Here is a 25,159-nt window from a genome sequence, read left to right as displayed (position 1 = left end):
AGAGACGAGCTCAATGGAGAGAAAGAGAGAAAGAGAAAGAGAGAGAGGCACGACATTTGAGAAAGGCCTTTGAGTTTTGGAGGGAGCAGCAGCAAGGCAGGAAGAGATAAACAGAGAGGACAGGAGGACAAGACGGGTCGACAGTGAGACAGATAAAGAGGAGGGTAAAAAAAAAAAACACTAGGAAGAAGAGCAGATTTTTTTTTTCTAACAGCGGAGGTTTCCTACAGTATAAATTCTTCAGGACAGATCAGATTAACAACGGAGAGCGAAGCCCTTCATGGTGAGCTCGGCGCCACGAGACGAACACGACAACACAGACACGAGAGAGAGAGGGAGAGAGGAAGCATTCAGACAAAAGGTTTCCAATCTCAAAAGTCTCTGACTGTAAAAAGCAGAAAATGTAAACTTCTTTTTCACTTTAGAAATGTAGCTGCTGAAGTTGCCAGGTTTTTTTTGTTGTTGTTGTTTTTGACTAAACTACTATATTGTTATTTTTTGATCTTTTATGTTTTTTTTTTATTTTTTACTATGGCCTTGTCATTCTTGCAAAGTGCGGCAAAAGGCTTGAACGTCGTCAACCATCTGTGGGACATCGAACGCATCACAGGTGAAGCAATAAATATAATATTAAAAAAAAAAAAACAGAATAAATAATCATAATCATAATCACAAACGCTGAGCTGCTACAAAATGATTCATATTGTTTTTTAATTCACTTTTTTGCTAGCTGGTTGGCTTAGCTTAGCTTAGCTTAGCTTAGCTTAGCATAAAGACTGGAAGCAAATAGAAACTGCTAGCCTGGCTCTGTCCACAGATAACTTCCTGTAGTTTGTTTAGTTTGCATTTGCACAAAAAAACACAACATGTCATGGTTTCAGTCTACCACATGACCCCCTCCCACAAAAAACAACACACACACATACACACACAAGCCTTGCAGGATTTGGGATTTGGGAGGAGGGAGGGGGGGTTGTTGTTGGAAGTCCAAGCCTTTTGCAGCTTTGACACATGCGTTTGTGAGTTGCATGTGTGAAACAGCCCGTGGTAGATAACGAGCTGCGGATATACAGAGTTTCAGATCCACTAATAAACTGCAGGTCGTGTCCTAAGAGAGACGAGAGCAGACTTTTTTTTTTTAAACCTTTGATTGTTATCTTTAAAACTCGTTACATCCGCAGCTCTGTTGAGTTAAACTGCATTTCACTCCTCTGATTTACCAGGTATTTGACTCAGAGAGCAACAGAACGACAATAATCATCCTTCCTGTTTGTGGATGTTATTTGTCAAATAATAAAACACAAGAATGACCACAGCTGAGCTACATGATGTGTCGTCGGCAGTGCTCAAATAAACCGATGTGCTAAATGACTCGTTCTGTAGAAACTGTAGAGTAAATACCTGGTAAAACGACACAAACAGCAACGACAACAACATGACTGCTCTGCGTTGAGGTTTACATGAGGACACTGGCTCGTGTGTCTGGCAGCCGCAGCCCCACCAGGCCGCCGCCAACCAGCACGGACGATGCCAGGAGGATGGGGATCGCCTTGGTGATGCCAACCAGCGAGCCAAAGATCAGGTTGCCCATCACGGCTGCCAGCTTACACATGGCGTTACAAAAGCCAAATCCTGTGCCCCTGAAAAAAAACAAGGAGGAAGATGAAGAGGAGAGTGCTCATTTTTGGATAAAATCCTTAAAGTCTCTGCAATTAAACCTTGTTTTATAATTAGAAAAAAAAAGATGGAGGCTTGATATGCACACTTCACAATGAATCTGTTTCTTGCAGCTTAAAGCAGAAGTAAGCGATATTTTTGTGTTAATATAAGTCTTAAATAGTTATATCTTCCGACAGCAATCACTTACATAGAGTGTTTGGTCTGAAACACGGGTCTGTCAGTCACTCTGCTCTGCTCTGAGCCGAGGAGAAAACATTTCTCGTATCCTACAGTTTTTATCCAATGAGGAGAGAGAACGGCATGCAGGGCTGTGTGTGCAGCCAAGGAACGCCGTGAATGTGGTGACGTAGGGACGAGGACTGTTATGGTGCGTTCAAGGCAGCCCATAACTCATGTTTTTCCGACCTGTGAAGTCGTACCAGTTCGATCTGGTACGAGTTCACGGGTCGGAAGTTACGAGTGGCCGTTATAGTGACTTTCACAGGTAAAACAGGTCGGAAAAACACGAGTGGGTTGCCTGGAACGCTACAAAGTCGTGACTTGAAGCTGTAATTTACGGTTTCAAAAGCCTGCCTGGAACGCAGCATTAGCCAAAACGACCGGATCGCTTACTTCTGCTTTAACCTTGTTTTATAATTAGAAAAAAAAAGATGGAGGCTTTGTTATGCACACTTCACAATGAATCTGTTCCTTGCAGCTTAATTAGATAAGTTTGGATTTGCAGCTCGAAGCAAAAACTGAGCTCATGAACTTTTCAGAATTGGTCAGTTTGAGCCAGTGTTGAAAAATATAAATATAATATAAAAATATTTTGAGTCATTATAATTTTGAGATTTTAATTCCTGTACTAATAATGACTAACAGTGGCGGCTGGTCAATAGAGGGCGCTCGGGCGCCGCCCCCCCTGATGAAAAGCGATTTTTAATTATTATAATTGTTTCCAAAATAATAATTTAAAATTAATATTTTTTTCTTATTGTACCTGTGAATGTGATAGGAATTCTTAAAATCGAGCTGTATATAAAATAAAACCATTATTTAGAGGCTAATTTGCCTACAGGTTCATTTACTGTCTCTGTTATATCTATCGCTCTGTGTCTGGGGCGCTGGAGAAGTCGCCCGAGCAGTGTACCGGCTCAGCCAATCAGTGACTGTTGCTAAGTAAAAACCAAACATTTTGGTCTCCCGTGGCAACCAGAAATCGAGGGGGAAATTAACCGAGGAGCTGTCCTCTGTAGCAGGATGGCTACGCAGTTTTCATCAGTTTCAAATTCTGTTTCCCGTATAATTTACTTTTTTTAAAAACAGTGAGGACAGATACCACACGGACTGTTACTGGAGTTAGAGACCTATTTATCTGAACGGATTACAAAACATGAACTCTCAAGGGGACACATAAACGGTGCTGTCAGCTAACGTTAGCCAAGCTAGGCAGAAGTCAGGACTAGCAGCAGAGCTTCACAGCTGGATGAAAAACACAGTTTCACGGTGAGGAAATACAACGAACAGGTGGATAAAACTCTGTGGGCCTGTGGCGGGAGGCTGTTATGATGCGACAGGAGGCCGTAGTGTGTGAGAGGAGCACCGGAGGACCGGAGCACCGTTAACCGGCACGTCAGAGACTGCTCTCTCTTGATGCTCTGAGCCAACTTTTGGACTACATGCTGTTGGTTCGTCCGCGGTGCGTTCACAGCTCGTCCGAGAGCGTTTTTATTAGTTCATCCAGCTTCTGGGACACTGGACTGGACACTGTTATTCCTGAGTGACACCAGGGGAAACTACTCACCCAGGCTGTGACAGGACGTCTGTGATGCGGAGCATCAGGCTGCAGCACTGTTCAATATGTTTACAGCTGTGACCAGTACGTTCACAGTTAGACTCGTCATCAAACCTGATAATGCAGCAGTTAAAATCTCACATCAGCAAGGTCAGACCAAACTTAATCACGTTATGTTCCTCCTATAGTGTTCCTGTCACACTTTGTCTATAGTTAACATTAATCACTGCTGTAGGTTACATCATACACATGCCTTTTAATAACCATATTTTTGTATTAAGAGTATTTGCTAATATATTTCACGTCCACTGTGTGCCACCAGTGAAAGACTACTGTTTGTTCATTGTCATCTGTCAAACTGCTGATTTATGAAGGCAAATAAATAATTAATGTTTATCCCTAAAAATGGGTTTGGGGTTCTTTTATCAAGATGGTCACCAAAAACTTCAGGGACAGCCCCACCTAAAATATTTTTCACCAGCCGCCACTGATGACTAATATTACATCATAAACAGATGAGAACACAGTCTGTCAGTGGGTTAAGTTTCAACAATAAACTGAGGAGAAAGTAAGAGTCACAAACATGGAGACAGCTGCTTTGAGGCTGTATGATTAAATAAATAATACCGAGTAATAAAATATTGAAGAAATATTTTGTCTTTTTATCCCTAAAGCTCAGCTGCAGAGTTTTGCAAAAAGAGCTCATGAAAGATTTGACTGAAAAAACTCTCTGTAGTTAACTCAAATTTAGCATTTAGCATCTTTCTTATTTTGAACAGTGTTGAATGAATCTGATTGAAATATTTTATTAGTTTAATGACTCTTTCTTCATCTTTTCAATATCAGTGCACTGAGACGCTGAGGAAAGATCTGGACTAGCTGGTTAGCTGGTTAGCATGCTAACTTCAGTAGAAGATTAGATTAGATTTAAATATACTTTATTGATCCCAGTATCCAGTAGCGCACATACATATATATAATATAATATAATGGTAGAGCAAAATAAAATAGATAAGAAAAGTAAGAAAAAATATACACTATAGGCTATACATCCATATAAAATTCTGTACATTAATATGTTATGAGATGAAATATTAAAAATAGAATAAACTGAAAAAACTGTGTTATTATATGCATACTGTAATGTATAAAGTAGAACTGAACTTAAACTGTAAATGAACTTTATTAATTCTGAAGGAAATTCTCCAAATCCCAACTACACAAAAGACACAGGTGACAAAAAGTATGAGGCTAAAAAATAGGTGAAATCTCAACAGAAATATATATATAAGAATTAAAAACAGTGAGAGGAATGATGAGGTTTGATGTTAAACTCATGTTTCTTCCAGACTGGTGGGCAAACAGCTCCTAATGCTAACCCTAACTATGTATTGATAGAGTTAAAACTGCCTTCAGCTCCCTGACGCCACGTGTGTGTGCAGCACTCACCTCCGGTCGGTCGGGTACAGCTCAGTCGTGACCACGTCCAGCGAGTTCCAGGCCGAGATGCTGAGGCCGTTGTAGAGGCAGAGCATGAAGATCATCATCGACTCGCTGGTGCCGAACCAGAGGAAGAAGCAGCTGATGCCCGACAGCACCATGGAGCCTCCTGCAGGACAACAACAACAACATTAAAGGGATTGTTCAACATTTTGGCAAATTGGCCCATTGCCATAATCCCTGTAGTCACAGCAGTAGGTTCGTTACCTTTAATTGTCGGTGCAAGCTATTTTTAGAACAGCGGAGCAGAGCCGCGAGCTGCTCAGAGCTACACTATGGAGGCTAATGGGATTTCTTGGTTTCCCTCATCAAACTCATCAAATACACAATCCCACAACTCTAAAACACTCTGGTGGACAAGTTGTGACCTGCACATTCACCACACTATGAGATAATAATGGAACGATACGAGACAGAGTTGTTTTAGAGGTTAATGCAGAGACTGCTTGCTGAAAAACTGTCCCTGAACTCTTTCTATGATATCAGCAGTTTTTGCATGAATTTCCCTCTAAAACAACTCTGTCTCGTAACGTTCTGGTATTATCTCATAGCGTGGTGAATGTGCAGGTCACAACTTGTCCACCAGAGCGTTTTGGAGTTGTTGGATTGTGTATTTGATGAGTTTGATGAGGGAAACCAAGAAATCCCATGAGCCTCCGTAGCGTAGCTCTGAGCAGCTCGCAGCTCTGCTCCGCTGTTCTAAAAATAGCTTGCATCGACAATTAAATGTAACCAACCTACTGCTATGACTATAGCGATCATGGCAATGGGCCAATTTGCCAAAATGTTGGAACTATCCCTTTAACAACATCGGAGGTCACGACCAGGAGGAGCTGCGTCTCACCTAACATGCTGAGGCGTCCGATTTTGTCCATGAGGAGGGCGGAGACGATGTTTCCGGGCAGCACGGCCAGCGTTCCCAGGAAGTTGACGAAGTAAACCCAGTAGGCGCTGTAGTCGTCTTCGAAGGTCATCTGGCAGCCCGTCTTGTTCTGGTGGAACGAGCTGTTGATCACCCTCGAGTTGGTTAGTTTGGTGTCGTCGATGTCTGTTAAACACAAGACACAAAGAGCTCGGAGTTCATTCTGCGAAGTGGATTATTGAACAAATCAACACTTTTATCAGCCTAAAAAACCTCCAGAAATAAGATTTTAAATAACAAAGCTGCTGGTGATTTCAGGGTAAATTAAAATCTGGATGTGTTTATTGATTGTTTGCTGGTTTTACATTGATCTTTGTTGTTTTATTGATGTTTTAGACTAGCGGCATTAAAATGAATTTGCATTATCACTTTAACTTTTAACTTTAACATTTTCTTTTAAATATACTATATGACTGCAGACTGAGCCAATTTGTCCAATGTGTTTAGACTGAATGAAAATACAATTGACTCTTACTTTGATTGGTTAATAAAAACAGCCACATGAATGAATTTCCTGCAGTTTCTATGATTATTCTCTTTATTTCCCCTGATAAAGTTGTATTTAAATAAACTTCCACAAGCTCATTGACAGGCAGGAAACACGAGGACTGGTAATACTCCAGTTAAGAAGTACTGGTACATTTAATGAAGCTGTGTGGGGCAGGTGTTTGGAGTTTTTATGAGTTTGTCTATAATATTTATTGACTGTTTCATTATCTTGGCCGTCAGTGAGCAAAACACACAAAAACTCTCCAGTAATTTCTGCTTCACTGAGACGAAATGTTTCATTTATTATTACATTTTAGAAAAACCCAAACATTTTAAGCCCAATAAAATTTTGCCTACAGAAGTAAAAACACTAATAAATGCAGAATGCAGAACTGAATTTATCTTTTAAACTTTTTTGGGGTTAAATTAAAGTTTATTTTGAATTTTTAATCAGATTTTTGAGTGTTACCCTTTTGCTGCTGTATGTAGCTGCACTACTCTTTTCTTCTGTGAACTTAAAACGTCTCTCTTTAAATAGAAATGATGTATTAATAAACTTCAGCAGCTGCAGCAGTGAGAAAACATCCCCTTCTCCCACCTCTGCTCTTCACACACCCCCTCCCCCCTCCCTCCTCCCTCCTCCCTCTCATCCCCCCTTCCCCTCGTTTCTCTTTATGCTTCGCTCTCCAGAGACACATTGCTCGGGGCAAAGAGACTGCATTTCCCATGAGGCATTACCAGCAACCCAACATGCCCTCACTGTTTCCATGTTCAGCGTTTTTTTTTTTTTTTTTTTTGTCTTTCCACGAGTGCTGGAGGGAACTCGTTTTTCCAGCCGATGCTCCCACAAGGTCTGATTCAGCTCCGGTTCTGCCTCCCCTGCTTTTCCTTTTCCTCCCGTTCCTCCTCCTCCTCCTGCTGCTGTTGCTGCTCGTGTCGGGTTCAGCCCCAAAATGATTGGACTGCACTTTTAAAATCATAACCAGGCCTCAGTGCAGGTAGGTATTTGATGCGTCAGATGAAGACGCAGACGTTGTTAAAGAAACAAAACATGCAGGGATGAATTATTCAGCGAATGACCAGGGAAAGCAGGAAGTTAAAATCCCTCACCGTCTAAAACAGTGGTTCTCAACTGGTGGGTCGGGACCCAAAAGTGGGTCACGGACCCGTTCTGGATGGGTCGCGGACAGCTGGTCAAAAAAGTAAATAATGCACATCTGATGTTGGACATGTCTTTTATTTTGAAAGGCACACGAGACACATGAACACATGCAGTTGTAATGCTCCTCCTCAGTTTCTTATTATTTGCTCCATTTGCTCTGAATGCAAAGATATCAGTTTCTTATTAATGTGGCCTGAATGCAGTGAATCTTGTTTTGTTTTGTTTTGTGGGTCTTTATTTTGTGCAATTTGATATTTATTCACTTTTGTGAATATGCTCTGAATGCAGAGATGCATTAGAAGTCAAATATATCATTTTGTTGGTCTCCATTTTGTGCAGTTTGATATTTTTTTATTCACTTTCGTACATGCAGTTGTCATGGTCCTCAGTTTCATTCATGTGCCCTGAAATGCACTTTGGTCAATAAAGAGCAAAATTAGTTTTTAAAGGCTTTAAAAAAAAATTCTTGGTTTGAATTCTATAAAAGTGGGTCGCGACTTAATGACCATGAGAAAATATGGAGCCCAGAGTGAGACTAGTTGAGAAACCCTGGTCTAAAATATCACATACAAAAAAAAAAAAAAAAACACCACTCCAGGAGACTATGTGTGCTGAGAAAAAGGCCATTCCCGTTTCAGTTTCTGCGTTAGCTTCGCTCACATGAGTTCACAGAGCCAATCTGTGCCGGGGCTCAGAGGTTAAGCAGTAATTTAGTGACACAAAGCAAAGCCATAAACGCTCACGCCCGTTCTTTCTTCTCTTGAGCCTGAAGCTCGGACATTAGAGCTAAAACGAACTGTCTGAGAGAGACACGGGCGCTGATTGAGACTTATGTGTGAGGCACCTACAGTATAATAGGATTTTCTGGGGGGTGGTGGGGGTTTGTAGGCGTTTACTCACCCGTGTTGTAGAAGAAGGAGTCGACGAAGGTGCAGTTCCTGAAGGAGGATCCCACCGAGGACACGTCCTCGAAGTAACAGTTGATGAAAGACGAGTCGATGAACGTGACCGACTTGAACTTCATACTGACGAACCTGAGAGAGGATGTAAACAGACAAAAGACAGACTGTCTGAGGGTGCTGAATTATTTCCCTTTGAAGAAACGTCGTGTTTGTGCTGAGTCACTCTTTTAACTGGAGGCAAAGACAACAAAAGACAAAGACGGGGGACGTTTTGTTTTATGCAAATGTACACATTTCAAAAATGTATTCAAATAAGTTCTCGTTTCAGACTCCACGACAGCGGATCATGATGTTTTCCATTTCATGGCCCACGAGAAAATCTCAAATATTATGAAGGCAAGATGACACGTTTTTTTATCTTAATGATAATGATGGAGTGTGTGTTCAAAAAGTGTTTTATAGTTTCTTTGCTTCATGCTTTTTATTGTCTGTAATCATTACTATTATTATCATTACTGTAGCATTACCTACTTGATCGCTATGTTTTATTCATTTCTTTTTTTTGTTGTTTTGATATTATTACTATTTTCTCTTGTTTGTTACATATTTGAAAAAAGTGCATAATGTGGTCAAGCAACGTAAAAGTTCTTGTTGTTAGCTTTTTCACCATAATAGGCATTTTTATAATTTTTATATATTTAAAAACAATAATTAATATTTTTATTTATCAATTTCTCTGTGATTAATAAAATCCTTTCACCCAAAATTCACAGTTTTGCACTTGATTTTTTCAGCCCACTTGCAGTACCGTGGCCGTCCACCAGTGGGCTCCAGCTCACAGGTTACTGTGTCTACAAACTCACACACAGACTGTATATAAAAGACTCACAACAGCTGTGATTTTCCGGCCACTTGGGGGCAGCAGACGGAGGTGAACATGATTTATCATCGTCCTTTAAAGTTTAGACCAGTATTTACTCTCTGTCAGCTCTGATTTTGGTTTCTCCGTCAACTCCTGAGGGGAAACGTCAGCTTCTTCAACTTGTAACACGTCACTACTTTGTTTTTTTTCTAACCAAAGAGATGTTTCTATTGAAGTGTCAAGTAAGAGAAAAGTGAGCAACATGTCCATCCTTCAGTGTGTCCACTATGACAGGACCTGCCAGTCTCTTTATTGATCTGTAAATCTGTTGCATGCTGCTCTTCACCCCATCATGACACTGGTTTTACTGATTTTATCTCTTAATAAATGTGCATTCAAGTTTCCAGTGAGTGAGGATGGAAAAAGAACAAAAAACAGCGTATCGATGCATCTCCTCTGTGGCCTTTGTGTAAGTGAGAGCAGAAGTAAGAGGAGTGTGTGTGTGTGTGTGTGTGGCAGAGAGAGAAGAGAGAGTGTGAGTGTGAGGAGGAAGAGGAGAAGAGAGGGTGATAAGGCTTTTAATTTCCTGGTGTTGAGGGAGATAAAGGAGGCAGGATTAATATTAGCAGCAGAGGTGTGCGTTGTTTGTGGGGATGATGAACGGTCGCTGCGATCCCACAGCGGGACGAGCAGCGAGCCTCAAACACAACGCTGTGCTGACGGAGCCCCGACGGGTTCGGGATCAGAGGGGCTTAACAGTTTCTTTAATTATACTCATTAAGCTTCGTCAGTGAGAGCTTCAGACACTACAGACTACCCAGACTGGTTTTATTTTATTTTTCTCACCTGTCGTTCATGAAGACAGAGTTTCTGTGGATCTGGTTTTCCAGGGTGAAGTTGAAGGTGAAGTCTTCGATGCGTTCGTTGTTGTGCATCTTGACTCTGGAGGCGTACTCGTCGGCCTGGAGGTGTTTGATGACGTCAGGGAACCACACAGACAGCCCATAATACCTGGACACAACAACACCATGCTTGTTATATGTATGTTAACAGTGGTAAAAACCTAGAATCAATACTGTAACCCAGTGAAAAAGACATGTAAATGCAAGAAAGGAAATGGAGGAAATATATAAGGGTGGAAATTAGACGTCAAGGCAACGGAGCAATATACAAAAATTAAAATACCAATAATAAAAAGAAAAAAACGTTAATAATTTTTGCAGGTTTTGTGCAATATGAGTCACATTTTCCAAAATTTTTGCACATTTGTTCACATCTCTAAGCTCATCTGTTGCTCCATGATGCTTTATTAATGAGCTGTTTTACCTTTATCAAAAGAAAAATTGTGACTTGGATGTTGCACTTGGCCGTATTTTGATCATTTGCACAAAAATTTTGCTGTAAATCCAGTTGATTCCCACAGAAACCCTAAGATTAGTAATAATGCATTTATTTGGTATTGCAAGTTCACAGAGTGCTACACAACATTTGGACAATAGAAAAGGCAAAGGCAATAAACGACAGCAATTTCCACACAATGATTACAATGTTGACAATAGTTGTAGCCAAGTAAATCCACAGTTCATTTTGCGAAACAAGTTTTCTGACAAATAAAACGACATCCTGACAGCCTCTTAGCTGTGTCTGCAGACAAAAATGTATTTTGAATTAAAACTGTGTGAAATTGTTCCACATGCGAACTGTACGTTACCAAACTGAGTCTATTTCTCTTCTTTCATTTCTCTTTATTGAACGAAACAGAGCTGAACAAAAAGTCCAGGGTGTGAAGTAAACAGACAGAGTAAATAGAGTGAATAGTGACTTTGTGTCTGTGATTCATCTGAATTAATTAGTGGTAACACGGCAGCTAAATTGGTGTGTGTGTGTTTGTGTGTCCATAGAAAATGAAAAAAGGGGAATAGATGGGTCAGAGGGAGGAAAAGACAAAACCAGAACAGAGAGAATAAATTATTTTTGGTATTGGGACACAACCTACTTTTGTCTATTTAATTGTGAAAGATTTTCCTCATGTTCACACAGTAAATTATTGAAGCAGTTAGCACTAAAAATGAATAAATAAATGAATAAATAAATAAATAAAAACCCAAACAGCAGCTCGTCTCGAACAAGTTCTTCTCTCTTTCTAATCTCACCTGTCAACATCTATCAGGAAGATATACAGTAAGTGTGAGAGCTTTGGCCTCGGTGCTGAAAACTTCATTGAAAATCGGTTTATTAAAGAAAGAAAGAAAGAAAGAAAGAAAGAAAGAAAGAAAGAATATAGTATCACCCAGGGCAAAAATATAGCATCATTTAACACGACGGAGGAAAACAATGCTAACACACATACAGAGACGGAGGAGGAGCTGGAGACTCTGCAGCAGAGAAACTTCTTACCCAAAAGACAGAGTGAACCAGACTGCAGCCAGTTTCACAGTGTTGTCCTTCACCGGGTAGTTGAAGCATCTCATAAAAGTCAGCCAGATCTGTTTAGAAAACAAAAAAAGGGGGGGAACAATGCAATGGGGTTGGAGTTAGGTGATTAAAACACAGGTTTATTTATTTACAGCCGTTAAAACCAAATGAGGGCGAAAACGAAGCGCCGGGCAGCGTACTCCTCTCAGCTCGGCCTTGATCTTGAAGAGGACCTTGAGCACGGGGTTGGCTGACTCATTCTGCATCTCCACCAGCTCGTCCAGCTGTTTGGGGACTTTTATCCGGTTCACCTGCAGGGGGAGACACTGATCTGTCACCTGCTGATGGCACTGCAGCACCACGGTGTGTGTGAGTGTGTGTGTGTGTGTGTGTTTTTAATGTATAGTCACTTCTGTTTCATTGTTTTATTGCATGTTTTTACTGCACATTACCTGAATCCTATTTAGTTTTATTGTTATTATAAGTTTAACTTTGCTCAACTTGGGTTGTTTTTTAAATGTGCTATATCAATAAATATGTTGTTGTTGTTGTGTGTGTGTTTGTGTGTGTGTGGACTCACGGTGAAGACTCTCTCCGGCTCTCCGCGGGCGCGCATGTTGGTGTCGTGGATGTGTTTGAGCACCATCCACGCCTCGTCGTGTTTACCGTTCTAGGAGACGAATAAAGTTTAAAAAAAAACATTATGCAGAGTCATCATCACAGCTTCTTCTCTTTCATCCTGCAGACGCCTTTGGACCTTTTTTTTTTTCTGGGAGACTTCTCTTTATACTCTCATTATGTAACTCAGAATGACTTAGCTGTGGGCCATACATTTTTTTAAAGCCGGGATTTGTTTGGGTTAGCACCATTTAAAGTCTGCTGAAGTAGCGCTGGTTGCAACTTGTCCTGTGCCCATGGATGTGATGACTGATGCTGAAGAAAACTTAAAAATTGTGTAATATAATATGTGAAGAGCTGGTCGCCCTGTTCAAGATACGGCTAACAAGACTGAACCTCTGTGTTGCACATTGAGAAAGTTTGATGATGTCGACGAATGAGATCTATAGGCCTCCAACCTCTTTCTTGAGAATTTGTGATTAAATTTAGAGAAGTAGCCACAGTAAAACTAGAAAACAATGAAAGTACAAAAAACAGTAAAATTTAGAGATCTACTACACAACTAACTGTCCCGAATTGTACACCTGGCTTTGTTTTTGTTTTTTGTTTCATTTAGCCTTTCTTATTTGCATAATTGTTTACTTTTATTCTTAATTCTTTTGTATATTAGCATACTACTATGGAAAGTGCAATTCACAAACAGATACAGTGAACATTATAGAGAGTATATATTGTTATATATCCTCAGGAAGAACAAGTCACTGAATCAAACAGTATATGAAATATATTAACATGTGCAACAGGTTTTTAAGTAGCTTATGTATCTCAGCTCAGCTCACAGTCCTGTTGCTGAGTCTAATCCACAGATAAAAACCTTATTGTTAGTTTATTACAATTAAATAAATTACCATTTTATCTGGTGCTGATGTCTTATTCCTTTCACGTTGTCTTACATCATTTTAACTGTCGCCACCTCGAGAGTTTGCTGCATTTGTTTTTGTTACATTAAGAAAACACATTTTCTCACATAAAGCAGATATCCATATGTATCATTATAAACACCATTAAGGGGAATTGATGGCAGAGCCTGCATCACAACAATGCACTGACTCCCCCTCCTCCCCTCCCCTCCCTTTCTCTCTCTCTCTGTGTCTTTTACCTCCAGGTAGAAACGAGGGCTCTCAGGCATAAAAGTGAGAGCGACCACCGCGGAGACACACGGCAGCGCACACACCACCACAAACACTCTCCAGCTGTGGAACTGGTAGGCCGAGCCCATGCTGAAACTCCAGCCTGCAACAAAAGCACAAGGACACACACACACACACACAGAGAGAGAAACACAGTCAGGAATAATATAAGCATGAAAGGACATAAAACTTGCAGGAAACACACAAAAACTGATTTATAGCTTGTGTAGTTTCACTCCATTTCTTTTCATTTCCTGTTTCCCCTCAAGGCTGGAGGAGCGGCTGTTGGTTTTATTTTTCCTCTCTCTTTTAAACACATGGGCCAGGTTTTCTGAATATTTTGGTCATAATTTTAGTTATTAGGGTGTTGCAGATGGTTATTAGTCTATATTTTCACTCTTTCAGATGTGCCAGGCCAAGGTAGAGGGTTGCTAAGGTGATTGGCATGGTGTCCAGCATCCTCAAGTGGTTGCTAGGGGTTGGTCTGTGAAGTTGCTACAGGGTTGAGTGGTGTGAATGTGAATGTGAATGTGATGAAGCCTGAGTTTGAAGCTTTCAGCACCACGGACAGAGACACAGAGAGACGAGAGGTTTTTGTTCAGGGGTCTAAAAAGTCATAAAGTGCCAAGATGGTTCATTGATATTCACTTATTCCTTTATTATTGTAAAGTCTGGGACATGTTATTTGTGTAGAGCACTATAGATGTTTTATTCCATTAGAAACAGACCAATGTTTTTAGGTGATAAAACAAAACATTTAAGAGTTAAACAGACAGATAATGTAAGATTTAGTTAAAGATCAAAACTCATTGTGAACTCATGTGTTTGATCTTATCGCTGATATTTGCACATTGTTACTGCAGTTTCCATGTGATACCAACGTTTTTTTCTTATTGTTGGAGTTGGTAAGAAGTGATTTAGTGCTTCATTAGTTTAGCTCCTCTGAAGCTGCTGCGTTACACTGGGGAAGGAGCGAAAGAACATGACCCACATTTACTGTAATTTTTTTTTTTACAAACTATCTACATACAGGGAGGAAAAGCAGCGGTAAAACTGTTAGAAAAACAAAAGCTGAAATAAGAAATGTAAAGACATAAATTAACATATAGTTGCATGTATTCAAACTGGAGTTGCAGCAGTTTAATATATATAAGAGCCACAAAATCACTCTCCATCTGCAACCATGCACACAATATATATTTTCTGCCGTTTTATCGGAGTTTCAAGTGTAAAATTCATGCCGACATAAAGCTTGAATACACATCTATAAATCCCACGACACACAGATTCTGAATTAAGGGATGTTCATCTACGACAATGACACTGTTGTTCATGTTGTATAAGGACTTAGTGCTCATATACTGTAACTCTGGAGGTCTGAGAGGTAAACATAGTCCAGTCTAACTTTCTTTTTTTCTTTTTCTTTTAATGATGATCCACACTTGGTCGGTGAGGTGCAACAATCTGCTGCTAGTGGGAATGCATGTGTATGTGTGAGTGTGTGTGTGTGTGTGTGTGTGGCCCGTGGGTCTGCTCCAGCCTGTACCAGTACAAACCTCATTAGGGGGATTATAGCTATAATGGACTGGAGGGGATGGCTGACTGATTCAGATACTCAGCAAGATTTATGTCCCTGCTCTAAAGTAAGTGAGCACAGCTGAGACACACACACACACACACACACACACACACACACACACACACGTGCACACACATGTACAAACACACAGACACGATGTCCTTGGCCATCGTTCAGTTCTGTCGCACAAATTTTTAAGCACTATGTGTGTGCACGTCCATACACATACAGTGTTACACAGAAAAACGCACAAACAGTAACATCTTACACCACACACACAGACACACACACACACACACACACACACAGACACACACACACACACACACACGCACACACACACTAGAAAGCCAGTCACAGCAGACTGATTTTCCTTCCTTTTGTGGAATTTCCTCCATTACATCCTTGACACGTTAAAGAAGACAGAATGCCACACACGCTGACACACACACACACACACACACACACACACACACACACACACACACACACACACACACACAGACACGCACACACAAAGAGTTATCTGACCTTTGTCCACCAGTCAATGCAAAAAGCACTGCGGCGGAACCTATTACCCACACACCGCTGCATCTTGAAGAAAGAAAATGAGTTAAAACAGTGGCGTCTAATCAATTGACCTCAATTATGAGCTTCTGTCGCCGCCGCTCACACACACACACACACACACACACACACACACAATAAAGTTTGTGAAGACAGACACACACACACACAGACTGAAGATAGAAAGTTAAATCTTTTGTATAATAGAAATAAAAACATATGGATCCATCTGTGAGAATCTGCACACTCGAGGAATAACAACATCTTGTTCTGGGATTTGTCCAGTGATTACTGAAGGAAAATAATCCACAGAAAAGAATTAAGAATGAATTTAAATACTGTTTTGTCACTTATTTTAAGAAAGGAACAATATTCACTGGTATCACATAAGAAATTGAGTTTAAGAAAATTAAACAATCTTGATGTTAAAGCTCAAAAATGTGAATTTTACCATACAAAGAAACCAAAAACTATGAACATGACCAGAAATCACAAGAAGAAATGTAAAAAAATGTTGTTATTCATATTCTACAAATTTACAGTGTTTTATTTTGAAGTGTTGATCCATAAAAAGATATATTTGTGGTTTTAAGAGTCAAAAAACATCTCAGATTAGTTTCTCTCCTCTCTCAGCTTCTCTCTGGTGTCAGCCAATCAGAGGAGAGGGGACTCTGAGCCTCTCCTCTGATTGGCTCAATGTTTTCTAAGAGGTTTAATAACATATATACTGTGTATAGACTATAGCAGATTTCAAGTTAAAACAATCAGAGAAACCAAATCTTGCGAGACTGGATGGTCGATCCCGGTGGGCGGGTTTGCTTAGTTGTGACATCACAAAGTTACAGGAAGTCCTGACAGCTCATTTTAAGACTCAGTTTGCGAACACAGGCTGTGTGTGTTTCTTTGATACTTTCACAGCAGCGTTAATATACGTAGAGCCTAGAGCTGCTTTATAACCAAACAACACATGGAAGGAGATCTACCTTTATACTGAAGGGGGTCCTTTAAGAAACACAGTTGGCTGTCCTAACCACAACAGAGAAGGATCAATAACAATCAATGAGAACACGATTAGCAGGTGATTAAAAGGGGCAGGAGGGTTCATCAGTACAAATAATACAACATGTATATTTGTAGTCCTTTTTGAAATGTGAATACTGTTAGTTTAAAGGAGCTGTTTGTAGGTTTTGCTATTGCTACATACATACCAGAGGTTGCGCTAGACTTTTTCGTCGCCGGTCATTTTGACTGACGGGGTCATAAAAATTCCGTCATAATCTATTTTTACCGGTCACTTTATTTATTTTTTAAAATTATAATAATGCCATATTCAATAGCATTCAATTTTAATTCATGTTTAATTCATATCAAGTCCAAACAAATTGAACAGAGAATGCTCCGGAGCAGAGTCTGCGTCAGAGCACATCTAACCGTGGGGTCAGTCAGTGAATGCGGGGGTCACTTTCTGTCAACATCTAAATACAACGTAAATACCTGATGATGACATCAGTTTTCTGTCAACAATCAACATGCTAACCCATGTGTTATACCAAAACATCCAAAGGAGCACGTTTTCACATAGGCACCGCATAGTGCACCCGGCGTTAGCTCTCTCTCTGCCTCTCATTTCTCTTTTACGCACGCACGCACGCAGCCACTGCGCATCACTGAAACAACTGAAGCTATAGACCACACAGCCAGATGCAGCACAAATTCAGACAGGACAAGACCCACTCAGCTTTACGTGTTATAAACAATGCCACGGCGGGCAGAATACATTAAAATAAGTCTTAACGTTACCTTTGGAAGAGTTGTGCGCGGCGAGTGTGTGAAACGGTGATGTCCTGCCCCCACCGCTCTACCTGTACCGAGACACACCGCTGTGTAGCTACAGCTACGTAACTTAACAGCTGACTACTGTCGGCCCCTCGGACACTGCAGCTGAATCTCGCCCGTTAAATCATTATCGACCGTCATATTTGCACTGACACGACTCCCATCAACATTTAATCCACTTCTAATGTGTGGAGTTTGAATACTGCGGGAAGCTTTCTGTCTTCTTCTCTGTTGTTGGTGTTTCTGTGTGGCAGCGCTACAGCGCCACACACGCTCCACACAGGCCTGGGGTATGAACTACAGCGTTCTACTGAGCGCACCAGCCAGCTGTGAGTTTTTTTTTTTTTTTAATCTAATTCTCACCATAGTGACTTTGTGACATTGTATATGTTTTATATCGTTATCCACCGCTCCATTTATTGATTATCCGCCGGCTTCATTGTAAACAAATGCACATGGCCAGACGGCCATGGCTGTGAATTGCAATCTGTCAAAATGACGGATGGCCTCAAAATTTTTCCGTCACCGTTTTAAAAAAACGGTCAATGACGGAAAATATCCGGTTAACGCGACCCCTGATACATACGTAGGTAATTTAGGTTTTATCAGCTGTTTCAGTTCATCGCTGTCTTTAAGTTGTTTTCTTTAAAGGGATAGTTCAACATTTTGGCAAATTGGCCCATTGCCATAATCCCTATAGTCATAGCAGTAGGTTCGTTACCTTTAATTGTCGGTGCAAGCTATTTTTAGAGCGGCGGAGCAGAGCCGTGAGCTGCTCAGAGCTACGCTATGGGAGGCTCATGGGATTTCTTGGTTTCCCTCATCAAACTCATCAAATACACAATCCAACAACTCCAAAACGCTCTGGTGGACAAGTTGTGACCTGCACATTCACCATATGAGATAATAACAGAACGTTATGAGACAGAGTTGTTTTCGAGGTAAATTCATGCAAAACCGCTGATGCACGTTCCCGTCAGGGGCAGTTTTTCATCAAGCAGTCTCTGTATTTACCTCTAAAACAACTCTGTCTCGTAACGTTCTGTTATTATCTCATAGTGTGGTGAATGTGCAGGTCACAACTTGTCCACCAGAGCGTTTTGGAGTTGTTGGATTGTGTATTTGATGAGTTTGATGAGGGAAACCAAGAAGTCCCATTAGCCTTTGTAGCGTACTGTTGCTCTGAGCAGCTTGCGGCTCTGCTCCGCCGTTCTAAAAATAGCTTGCACCGACAATTAAAGGTAACAAACCAACTTCTAAGACTATAGGGATTATGGCAATGGACCAATTTGCCAAAATGTTGAACTATCCCTTTAAGGATCTTGTTTTGTGCAACAGACTCAGCTGGTTTTCTTTAGATGCTGTGGAGAAGTTTTCATCGGTCTTGTCGTGACTTTATTCCAGATAAGAACGACACTCGGTTCGAGGCCGGTGTGTCGTCCATCAACCTGCTGCCTCTGCGTTATAAAGCCGGTCTCTCAGACCGCTGTCACACACATTGTCCTGATGTCACAGGTCCGAGAGCAAACTCCATCATATCAGATCAACATCGTCCTGAAGTAAAGAAAAATGCTCATCCCTTCCTCCTCTCTTTCCCCTTTAACACTGTTTCACTCTGTGTCTTTCCTCCTTTGTTTCCTCTCTCCTCCTCCCTGCGGCCCTCCGCTGTATCCCTTCACTGTTCGATTATCCCTGACACAGGCCACATAAATCAAGCGCGCTCTCCACCTCTCCTTCCCCGCTCTCTCTTGTCCTCCTAATCTCTTTCTCTGCTCTTCTTTTTTCCCCGTCCCCGCCCCTGCTCGCCAGATTGATTTCATTTCGCTCATTTTGTTCTTATCCTCTCTGACACACACACCTCCTCCCCCTCTCCGTTATCCTCTGGCTCAGCCTCGCCACAGTTTATGAGATTTGTAATATCAGCCGGGCTTTTACTTTTCTTTCTTTTCTTTTTTCTTTTTTTTTTTTAACTGCCTCCAACACAGTCACATAAAGTCCCATGAAATTAACACAAATACTGTTTATGGTATTATGTATATTTTTTAAGATTACACGCACGCTGCTTGTAAAAAAGCCATGCTGCAGAATAAAAGTTGAACATTTCATCCGTCTTTGCTGTGTCAGCTGACGTCAAACAAACCCCCACCTCCTCCCCCCTCCCTTGTGTTTCTCACTTTACTGATTCAGGGACCAATTTGCTGTAAAAGGCCTTCAACGTGCGCACTCACCGTGCAGACCGGCATATGCTTTGCTGCCTTTTCTGCTGCTGCTGCTGCTGCTGCTATTGTCGGAGCTTCCACCTACACTGCCACCTGCTTTGTGTTTGCGTGCGTGCTACCCCCAGAGGGTCGTGATTTCTAAATTAAGCCCCGGGAGTCGAGTCGGAGGGAAGCAGGGTTTATGTATCATGTTGCGATGTATGTACTAAGCCTATGTTGCCTCGCTACAGCAGCAGGGAAGCGCCATCAAGAGCAGAGCCGCAACCGCAAAGTCAAACTTTACTGCCGTCTCTATTTGCGGTTAATGTTCAAACTAGTGATGCGTGCGATTCCTGACGGTGAGAAAGTTTGGAGAAGATGTACGTTAAGTCACTTTTGGCAGGATCTATACATCGAATCTGTGTCGAAAAGAGGATTTCGTTCTCCTTTTCTTGCACAGTGAGAATATTAATTAGCGTATCTTTTCGGACGTGGGTGGGACATTTTGAGCCAGGGTGAAGGTTGGTCTTAATACCTTTACCCTGAAATGGTAAATGATTGTAATGGAGGGCCATCTTACTTCTTTTTTATCAATATTTTTTCTATGTATACATAATTTTCACCTTTATTGTGTTTCTGTTCTTGTTGTTAATGTTGATCCTTTTTTCTCCTTTTTTTGTCCTTCCTTTTGGTTTGGTTTTGCTTGTTGATCATGTTTATTTGTTTTCAATTGTGGATTTGCATTAATGATTTAGCTTTTTGTGAAATAAAATAAAATTTAAAAAAATCAGTGTATCTGTCTTCTTATTATGCACAATGGTCACGACAACTCCTCTGTCTGAAAACATTGTAATATTTAACTCTGCACTCTCAGTTGCTGCTTTGTTGAATACAGAAGTGGACTGACTCACACTGAGGCGTAAAAAAAAACCTAAAACAAAAGGGTCATGTTTCTCCACTCGTTCACTCACCTACAGATTTTGATCCTTGCTTTTATCTCCAGTCCTCCTCTAATTATCCTACTGTAACGCTGCTCCCCAGCAGGCCAGCAGGCTACAGCTAATACAACATGCTGATCTTGGGCTTTGTACTCCAGTTATCTATTATTACACTATAAATTAGGTGCAAATCTACAAGATTGTAAATGAATGTGTGCAGCAATATCTCACTTCTTTGTTTGGTTCAAACTCGGAATACTGAGTCCTACATTTTCCATGCACTCAGTTTTCTTACAGCTCTGTGTTATTAATGTGCGGCTGCAAAGTCTTTGTCGATACAGCTTTCCATCTTCAGGTGTATTTTCTCCTCCAGAATCACTGAACAACTGTTTTAGTTCGTCCACATCAGGACAAGTAAACTTCATCTTGAACCTGTCGTCTTCTTTGGACAGATTTAGAGACGTCACAGCTGTTTTTACAGCTCTGGATCGATCTCAGATCCTCTGGCAAGGCCTCTTCTTCTTATTGGTTCAGATTCCTTGTCTTATCACTAAGCGCAAAAAAAAAAACAGCCACCTTTTTCATTTAGTTTCATATGCACTGATTTAAATAGGGACGCTCGTGCGATGTGGCAAATGTGTCAAAACACAGGAAGTTAAACCTGGCTGCACTTTGGCTGCAGTGCAGAGCGACATACCGCAGCCAAGTGCATGTTGGCCAATCAAATACATGTTGCACACACTCACAATCCTCTCTTATAGTACTTAGAGTTAATTTGCTGTTGCAGGGTTTTAGTGTCCGATGAGCCTATAAACTCAAACTGGACTTCTCGGATCTCACATGCACCTTCAACAATAAACCCGCCCACAAACACTAAATTTAACAACTGTAATTTGTTGGATTTGTTGTAATTGTCGCTTGAATTTCATTGCTTCATCTATTTCTGCTGTGTAAGTCTGTATATGTCTCTGTGCAGTGGCTCGGTAACGACGGGTCCATGTGGTCTCTGTGACCGTCACTCACCGTAGTGTGGGATGATGGCCCAGGCCATGGCCGAGGCGTAAATCCCTCCGATCATCCAGAACATGCAGAGCCAGCTCAGATGCTCTCCTCTCTTCTCTCGAGCCAACACCTCCGCAAAGTACGAGAATACTATTGGCACAGCTCCACCGATCCTGCAAATACAGTTTTCTGTAATTAGCTCCTTGTTCCTCAGTCAAATATACATATACATACAGTATAATACATACAAGAAAATCAAATCATCTGTCCACTTGGATCCTTTTCTGCAACATTCTTTTATTATTTATGATTATGCAATGCAACAATCTGTCCACTGTTGATTTTTTTTGGAGGAAGTCATGCTGTAATTTACTAAAGAGAATGTCAGAAGCAACAAAATACAGCAGTAAGGAAATTACAAGTGTGTAATTTAATCCTTTATGCAATCCACACTGTTGCCTTTCCTCAAACAGAAACAGACCCAGAGCCTGTTGAATACTGTGTGTTTTCATAGAGTAAGTCAAGTATATTTATTATTTTCAATGTAAATAAAAAAAGATAAGACACATATATCCAAGAATACTTTTGCCTTTTTCCAGGAAAATCCAAGTGAATCTGGCAACAACACTCAGAGCTGCATCGTATTTCTCTCAAACTGAGAGTGTAAAAAAAAAAAAAAAAAAGAAAAGACGAAGAAGACCCAGCATCCCCTTGGAGATCTGTTACACTGTCACAAATACCACCACAGCTCCAAACACTATAGATCTGTTTGCTCAGGCACATTTTCACAACAATCGTACAAATTCTCAAAGGAATTGGAGCTAAAAATGAATCTGTTTGACCTCCCGACACAAAACGTCTGCATCTGCACACAGGCTAGAAATAAAGAGATGAAATAAAAGCTAAAGCTACTGATTAAAAATTTATAATAAAGCCATTAAGGAAAGTACAACGAGTTGCTTATGCAACTGTAATTAAACAGAGAGGCGAGCCGAGTGTGAATCGGGTAACGATAAAACTGGGTGTACTGGAAACAGGCTGGAGAGCCAGAGCTCTGTAATGGCTGATGCGGAGACACGTACACTTAACACACATTATATCCATCTCCAGCGCAGCGGCCTGAAAATAGAGGAGGAGCAGTAATACTTCCTGGTTTGGACAGCTCTCCCTGGTACAGGTAATGGTTCTGAAACACTCTCAGGAAAATGCCCTCAGGCCCAACAACAGCTCCGTCTGACTCCTGCAGTAATAATCACCACGGCTCAGATTAAAGCGCTGTGTATCCCATAATTACACTTGTTTCAAAGCCTCAACATCACATTTAACTCAGTGGACTGACCTTTGCACTCCAGGTGACCTTTATAAGACAATTAGGATGTGCTCTGATCCCTCAGTGCTGCTACAGAGAACATTTTATACTGCTGGATTAACATACTGCATATTGAACATATATTATTGACACAAAAAGTGATCATCATAACAACTTATTATAATGAAATGTCTGCAACTTGTGAATAAATTAAATGATCTGATTGATTAACAACAGCGGTAGCCAACATTTTTCAACAGAAAAGAAGAAGAAAAGTCAAGATCCAGATATTGTAATGTTGAGAGAAGAAGACAAATTGGATTTTATTTCCACCTTTAGACATTTGGTCTATTTGAATTACATGTAGTGCAGCACTGATTTAAAAGATGAGATGTGAATGTGATTTCATTCCTATAATTTGATTGATATTATATTAAAGGGATAGTTCAACATTTTGGCAAATTTGCCCATTGCCATAATCCCTATAGTCATAGGAGTAGGTTTGTTACCTTTAATTGTCGGTGCAAGCTATTTTTAGAACGGCGGAGCAGAGCCGTGAGCTGCTCAGAGCTATGCTATGCAGGCTAATGGGATTTCTTGGTTTCCCTCATCAAACTCATCAAATACACAATCCAACAACTCCACAACGTTCTGGTGGACAAGTTGTGACCTGCACATTCACCACGCTATGAGATAATAACACAACGTTACAAGACAGAGTCGTTTTCGAGACAAATGCAGAGACTGCTTGCTGAAAAACTGTCCCCAAAGGGAACGCGCATCAGCGGTTTTGCATGAATTTACCTTGAAAACGACTCATAACGTTCTGTTATTATCTCATAGCGTGGTGAATGTGCAGGTCACAACTTGTCCACCAGAGAGTTCTGGAGTTGTTGGATTGTGTATTTGATGAGGGAAACCAAGAAATCCTGTGAGCCTCCGTAGCGTAGCTCTGAGCAGCTTGCGGCTCTGCTCCGCCGTTCTAAAAATAGCTTGCACAATTAAAGGTAACAAACCTACTCCTAAAACTATATAGATAGATTAGATTATAAATAATATAAATCTTACGTATGTACCCTATTGTCACCATTGTCTAGCAAAACTAGCATAAATGCCAGAGCCTCAACTCCACCTCAGTGCCTCCATTGATCCTGGGATACTTCTAACTACAAGGTCAATAATAGTTTGTTTCCCTCATATTTGACCTATAGATTATTTGAGTATTGATTGATTTCAACAGTTTGACCACTTAAATAGTCACACTGGTAATCCCTCTGGTCTGGGATCTTACTGAACATGGCTGAACACCCTGTGCCGTCCACTTTGCGGGGAACTACTACTACTACTACTGCACCCATACTGTATGAAGAGGGACGTCAGATCAGTGAGACGGGAGTGGGGGGGGGGGGCGTGTCATTTATCAGGGATGTGGGCAGCCAAGCAGACCAGCACTCCGGCGTTCACCACCAGATGTTCATTTACTGTGCTCGGCTCATTTCTGTAAACGCTCCTGTTCCGCTTTGTTCCTTCAATACCCCCCCCCAAAACCACACACACACACACACACACACGCTCAGGGGGATGAGGATGGGCTGGTGCCAGGCAGTTAGAATAACCTCCTGTCATGTGCTTTGACTTTATAGGAGGGGAGACGACAGACAGACAGACAGACAGACAGCCTGGAGAAGAGAGGAGAGAGGGGGAAACTCCTCGGAGACGCCACAGAGGAGGACGGGATGATCCAGAGCCAAGAGAGAGAGAAAAAAAAAGAAAAAAAGAAGAGATAAACGGACTCACCCGAAGCCGGACACCATGCGGCAGAGGAGGAACATGCTGTAGCCTTGAACGAAGGAGGAGAGGAAGGCGAAGAAGCCGTTGACGGACATGGAGATCAGCAGGCACTGTTTACGGCCGACCTTGTCCGACAGGCCGCCCCAGAAAAAGGCTCCGAACATCATCCCCAGATACACGATGCTACCTGCAGGGAGGGAGGGAGGGGGGTGATAGGGAGAGGATGTAAATGATCACAACCATCTGGAGTCAAATGTTTGTCGGTGAAACTGCTGAGTGGATAAAAAAAATTTAAAAAACCTGGGGAAAAAGCGAGAAGTTTGCAGTCACGCTCATTCCTGCATTCACCACTCAGCTTAATGAATGAACCAGATGACGGCACTAAGTTTCCAAAACTCATATATGAGACCTTGAAAATCTGA

At 41.2% G+C, this 25,159-nt stretch overlaps 1 protein-coding gene across 1 annotated transcript in view; it reads right to left on the bottom strand.

The window, feature by feature from the left end:
* Positions 1-529: 529 nt before the first annotated feature.
* Positions 530-25,159, bottom strand: part of LOC146977133 (synaptic vesicle glycoprotein 2C-like) — a 46,051-nt gene continuing 21,421 nt past the window's right edge. The window contains exons 3-13 of the mRNA XM_085793118.1: positions 24,744-24,924; positions 21,659-21,810; positions 13,487-13,620; positions 12,290-12,379; positions 11,910-12,020; positions 11,692-11,780; positions 10,141-10,305; positions 8,431-8,564; positions 5,802-6,005; positions 4,907-5,066; positions 530-1,640 (exon numbers count right to left, since the gene is read on the bottom strand). Coding sequence (XP_085649244.1) covers positions 1,457-1,640; positions 4,907-5,066; positions 5,802-6,005; positions 8,431-8,564; positions 10,141-10,305; positions 11,692-11,780; positions 11,910-12,020; positions 12,290-12,379; positions 13,487-13,620; positions 21,659-21,810; positions 24,744-24,924 — 1,604 coding nt within the window. The 3' untranslated portion in view covers positions 530-1,456. The remainder of the gene's footprint in view (positions 1,641-4,906; positions 5,067-5,801; positions 6,006-8,430; positions 8,565-10,140; positions 10,306-11,691; positions 11,781-11,909; positions 12,021-12,289; positions 12,380-13,486; positions 13,621-21,658; positions 21,811-24,743; positions 24,925-25,159) is intronic.

This window comes from Trachurus japonicus, chromosome 12 (genome assembly GCF_045865225.1).
Source record: "Trachurus japonicus isolate A0001 chromosome 12, Traja_1.0".
Taxonomy (NCBI): Eukaryota; Metazoa; Chordata; class Actinopteri; order Carangiformes; family Carangidae; genus Trachurus; species Trachurus japonicus.
This window is presented reverse-complemented; position numbering and strand designations above follow the sequence as displayed.